This window comes from Puntigrus tetrazona, chromosome 24 (assembly GCF_018831695.1).
Source record: "Puntigrus tetrazona isolate hp1 chromosome 24, ASM1883169v1, whole genome shotgun sequence".
Classification (NCBI taxonomy): Eukaryota; Metazoa; Chordata; class Actinopteri; order Cypriniformes; family Cyprinidae; genus Puntigrus; species Puntigrus tetrazona.
The window spans coordinates 20,599,784-20,605,835 of NC_056722.1; the positions used below are offsets into that span (position 1 = coordinate 20,599,784).

Consider the following 6,052-nt stretch of genomic DNA (forward strand, 5'->3'; position numbering starts at 1 on the left):
TATTTCTTTTACACTATCCATCTCACTTCACATTATGTGGTAAATCATTTTTCACTCTTTTTTTGACCCCAGTATGGTTAATAACCAATAAAAACGCTGTGTGCATAGGTGTGTATTGCAGTTAAATGTATTTGAAGGAGTTCATGCATTTACCGGCAATGACCTGATAAAATAAACAGATACATAAATGTATGAATCAATTAAATATTACAGTTGGAAGATGGCTAACAGGAGCATACTATGATGGAATCTTCAGAAACCGCAGAAACAGATACATGATCTCAGGGAACGCAACTTGACTAGCAGGAAAAACCCATGTGGGCCTGGAGAGGATTATTCTTAAAGAGAAAAACTGAAAGCAAAAGCTTTCATCCTTTTCAAAAACAACAGAGAGCTGGTCTGGTATGATTTCAGTGGACAAAACTTGTCTAACAGGAACCGCCTCTGCTGGCTCGATAAGAGGGGAATTTTATTTTTTTGACAACTCACAGGGGCAACCTCCGAGGGCAAAACAGGACAGACAAAACATTTTTATATAGTCATAACCTCACAGAAAGGAACATTCGCTGCATCCCAATGTGTCTACTTATACTAGGTTTTTTTTTTTTACATGAGTATGAGTTCCTGTTAAGTCCGCTTGTTTTATCGCATTTAACCACAGCTGTCCACGTTTTTTTTGCCAGGCATCGGGTATGCGATCATATTTTTAGTTTGCGGCTGTATTACATTTATTCTGGCACCCACCATTACAAAATGATGATATTTTAAGCTCCTTATGTAGCCAAAACTTTCGAATGAGCCGCCTCACGTCTTCCCTTTGTTTCGCTTCTAGCTAGCGGCGTGAAATAATTGTGACGTCGTTATATTTGATTGGCCTGCTCGTGCATCACTCAGAAAACACTGGCCAATCAGAAGAGAGGCTCATGAATAGTAATTAGACAGGCCAAAATCGACCAGTTTTTGACAGAGCTCCGAAGAAAGATCTGTAAAAACATATTAAGATGGTTTTTGCTACTTATACCACAAATATGTATTCTTAAGGACAAAACTAATAAAAAGTTTACGACATTGGACCTTTAAAGTATGTACTTTTTTGGTGAAGAAAAAGTGTAGAAACAGAAGAGTAGGCAAGCTTTGGGACATACCATCATGTCACACAACTGCGTTTTTGACTGCTCTGTTGTACCCGTTACACACACCCTGTTACTGTAAACTGGTCTGTCAATCATCTTGTCACAGTTATCATCCTCCACATTTAATTAAATTTCCTGTTGTTTTGAAAAGTAATCAAACCAGTCGCAAGTCTTTTATGTCAAGAACTATGCTCTTATTTTCTGCATAATTATGCATTTAAAAGTGCCCAAAAAATGACCAAATGGATGTTTATAAAAGTTCACATTGTTGTTATAGACTATATTTAACATAACATTAAATAAATATTTCTTTTAACAGCTTAAATGTTGATTATTAGTCAGTCAAACCCTTTCACACTTCAAAAATCGGCCTGTAATATTAAACCATCCGGGGACTTTAGGCATATTCTTTTCAACATAACTTGAGACACACTTATTCTAATCTCAGGTACTATTTAGAATGGATAGTATGAACACTGGGTTGCAGGGACTGTCTATAGCCATGACCTAACTGGTGAGAACCTCTAGGCTTGACAGGACAGGCAGGAAACACTTTATATGGCCAAGACATTAAAGGTAGGAATAACCGCTTATCTTGACAGACAGGAATAGTCTCCATGAACCATTTCTGTGGATTTGACAATAGGCAGGATCACAATAACAAAGGACATTACTAGCAGAAACAACTTCTACAGGTGTGGCATGACAAGTTGAAACAGTCTCTGGCATAACTTCTATAAACAAATCAAATAGACTGGGTGGCTCAGGAAAATGCTTTGTAACTAACTAGAGGCTCTGAGATCAAGGCCACCAAACTAGACATCTGAGACCGGAAGTGACTTGAGTCATTGGAACGGGCATGGCAGTCTGGTTCAACTCAAGTTTCTGGAACTGACTTGACTGACATGTATAGCTGCAGAGATTTGGTTGGCTTAGGGGTGACTAGAACTGGTTTAACTGAAGCAAAGAAGGAGCAGACTGGTCATCTCAGGAATGATTGTAACAGACTTGACTGAGTCAAGGATATCAACGGCTGTCTCGGTCAAGTTGGGGGGTCTGGAACTTGTTTTTTTGACCCGGAGATGGCTGTGGCAATTTAGGGGTGTCTAATTTAAATCCACATACAGCATAGAGGTAAGGGTGAAAATATACAAAGATAAGGGGGCAAGGGGAAGACACAAGACAACAGACTCAAGAAACAAGAATAAACAGAGTGTCAGGGCATTACCGACAGGATGATACTCATTACATTATAAAACATTTTAATATAGTTTCATATGATACCAGCACTTAGCAGTGCTTATGTGTATTGTCTGTGCCGAAGGCTCCTTCCCCGTGCATGATGCATGGAACTTAAGAAGAGGTGAAGCAGACCACAAGGTGGGTTTTGTGAGAAAATGTGGGTGTTTGAAGAATAGATTGGTTGACAATGTGTTTCCCAGGTCATGTGCATGTCTTATGCTTTCAGTAGAGCAGGGATTTAAATGTAAAGCATAGTGATACATTTTGTTAACCATTTAATGCATGAATCCACAGAGATGTCTGTATCTGTCAGGTACTACAGTAAGTGGTCCTTCTGAACTTTTAATATATGTATATATAGATATATATAGATATTTACAGGTCAGTGAAGTAAATGTGGAATGATAGTTGCAACAATACAAGGACATTGTTCACACTGGCCATATCAGAAATATCCTGTTCTGTAAAGGAAAACAATGGCTGCCCTGTCAAATTACCTTTTAATATTTCAGGAATGCATAATTCCTTTCTCCCACAGTACAGACACATGATGGACCTTTTTTATTAAAAATATTGCAAACGGAAAATTAAATTATATAGCTCAATAGCAACATTAGCTGTTTTTGAAACAGTTAAACTTATACATGCTGAATCTCTCTTCTTCATAACTGCTTCCATCTTGCCTCACTCTCTTTCAAGGTTTTCAGCGCTTCATGCTGGAATTTGAACTCTTTTCTTTTTTACTTTTCTTTGATTGGCCGACTCAATCATTTTGACATTGTGGAGCATCTGATACAGACCAGCCTAAAAATGCAGCTTTATGTAATTTGACCATTTCTAAGATGTCAATGGCTACGATGATCATGGTCTCACTTCGTGCATTTTTTATGATCATCGCGTTGAATAAAAAGCGTGCAGTTCTATTCCATAGTTGCATTCTCTCAATGCAACTCCATTCACCTACAGTAGCTACCTACGCTGTGGCGAGCTGTGTGGGTGAAGAACCAAACTCAGAGCCTATCACTAGCACTTTTTTCCGCTCATCAGATGGAGGCTTATTCGAACACAGTTTCTCACACACAGACACAACACCCATTTCGGAGGTTGAGGTTTGTGTGTGTGTGTGTGTGTGTGTGTGCACAAAAGAGTGGAGGAAATGAAAGTGTGAAATATTAAGGTTGTGTAAGGAGTAGTTTCAGTCCGTGTCTGCACAGCCATTATGAGGTCGCTTGTATGTTTTCTTTTCTGTATGGTGCTGTTTCTTCTCTGCCTCACTGCAGGTGAGTTAAGGTTTACATTTTGTTACTCATTCGTGATTTCTGGTAAGGGTTAGTGCGTTTTCAATTTGAACACTTAACTATAAAAAGGCAAAGTTGTTAGGGTTGATTATTAAATATGGAGAGAGTTTAATGTTTAAAAAATAACTTGTTGCTTTTTGTGATTCAGAAGCAAGTCAAAGTACTCCAAACTGCTGTTTAAAGACGAGCAAAGGCAGAATACCTAAAAACAGAGTGTTGGATTATACAGTCCAGAAAGCAGGAGTCTGCCCTATCAACGCAATTGTGTAAGTGAAGAAATTCTCTTGCTAACTGACCCTTAACCATTTTTTGAAATTAAATTATAGATTCATCAAAAACAAGTTGTTGTAAAACCAAAGTTGGCAGTGCTTACAGTGCTTTAAATATTATTAGCGCTCAACCAAAATGGAATTAAACATTTTTTTTTTACCATTATTGTCATTGTTTATCTTTCTAGCTTGTTGACCAAGAGAGAGAAAATGAAGTGTTTTGATCCAGACTCAGAATGGATCAAAGAAATTATCAGAACAGTGGAACAGAAAAAGCTGACACAAAACTCTGATCCAAAAGCCTCGCCAAGCCAAAATGTCAAAAGACAGAAAAAAAATAATAAAGGAAAGAAACGCAGACGAAAGAATCAAAAGAAAGCTTAAGATGTTTGTTTACTTATGCTATGTATTGTTTGACCTGTTCCAGCTGACATAAACCTTCATTTGTAAGATGTCAAAAATAAATATTCATGACTGTTTTATGCTGAATGTTTACATTCTCGATCTCTTTTGAAACGAATTTATTCTGCTTCACAAATTTTATAATCTTTTATGAATGTATGAATATATTTTTGCATCAAATATTTTTTATAAATAAATAACATAATTTTGCAAAATGAGTGAGTTGTGCAGATTTGATTTTGGAATTATTCAATAAATTAAGAAAAATATATAAAGACCAAGAACCTTCATTTTGTTGTTGTTGTTGATGTTGTTTTTCAGCTATGAATGGTTGAATAGCTATGAATAGCTGAGTGAATGAATGAATGAATGAATGAATAATATATATATATTGAAACATATAAAATATCACAATGTGAAAAAGTGAGTGCCTTAACCACAAACCACGCAGTTTCAGGTCTGTTTCAGGAACACCTGATCTTTTCTCAAGCAGGAATCGAATCCTCTTACAAAGGATTAAGAAGCAGAAATAGATCTGCATCTTTAAACACAAATGCATAGAACACAGTATATGTTCGGTTATTCAGTTAATTGTCAGGTTTGTTGTAAAGAGTGGACTTGGTACTTGCTTTTACAAAATGTTGTTTTGATATTCTCCACCAGGTGGGGTTATATGACAGAAGATACAAAAATCCCCCGTAAATGGAGCATTGGGTTTTAATGTTTAAAAACCTTCTCTTCTGTAGGCAGCTAGTGAAGTCTCAATAATCATTTACAGCTAACAGTTACTAATAATGCTGTGTACTGCCCGTTAGTCCAGTCTTAGGCCTGGTTTTAAATAGTTTCACTTCTCTTTTGTATGAAATGCTTAATATATTATAAAATTGAGACCAATTAATAAAATTGAAACTATAGACATGCTATGAAACAATTACATTGCTTCGATATGTGTATTTTAATGCATGAATAATAGCAGCAACACTAATGTCATTTCAATTGCTACAAATAGAGCCTTTTATGCAACCTCCCTCTGAGACAGGCTTCCGAGGAGTCTTTCTGGACAGGAACTTGAAGCTTGTTATGGTTTCTGCTTTTGGCTTGTGGTGAGTTTCTTTATGACAGTGAGCACTTCGCAGCTTTACGCTTAACTCTTTTTCTTTAGTATTTCCATCCATCTCCTCCTCTGTCTTTAAATGTCCGTCACTTGTGTAAAATTGTGGGTTTGTTATGAAAGTAGCGCGTGAAGGATGTGTGGATGTGAGCGTATGTAGGTGGAAGGCCGGGTGAAATTAGACACCTGCTGCTTCACTGTGCTCTCATCAGAGTGTGTGTAATGCGGTGGAAAACACACCTGCTCCCTGTCAGAGGAGCAACATGGACGCCACACTTGCAAGACGGCAGATTGGTGATAGACTCCATTGGCAAAAAGACACACATGGTGTTATAAAAAGATTTCCAGAAGGTAAAACATGTACAGAAACGCTGGACAGAAGGAGAGAATGCTCAAAAATATAAATAGCTAAAATGTATGGCTTCACTTAAAAAATTGAGCATCTTATTACCGTTTTTGAACACGGTAATTACCACAGTAATGGTATTAGCATTGGTAAAAGTGGCAAAAAAATAGAGAATAAGCAACAGCAACAACAATAATAATAATGAGTTTCTTAATCAGTATGTTAAAATGATTTCTGAAGGATCATGTGAC

General features: G+C 37.0%; 1 protein-coding gene across 1 annotated transcript; it reads left to right on the forward strand.

Annotated features, from left to right (window-relative positions):
- Positions 1–3,494: 3,494 nt before the first annotated feature.
- Positions 3,495–4,562, forward strand: ccl32b.3 (chemokine (C-C motif) ligand 32b, duplicate 3). Its single transcript, XM_043226777.1, has 3 exons — positions 3,495–3,655; positions 3,822–3,939; positions 4,131–4,562. Exons 1-3 carry the CDS (start codon positions 3,595–3,597, stop codon positions 4,324–4,326), a joined length of 375 nt encoding a protein of 124 aa, XP_043082712.1. The 5' UTR covers positions 3,495–3,594; the 3' UTR covers positions 4,327–4,562.
- The last annotated feature ends 1,490 nt before the right edge of the window (positions 4,563–6,052 follow it).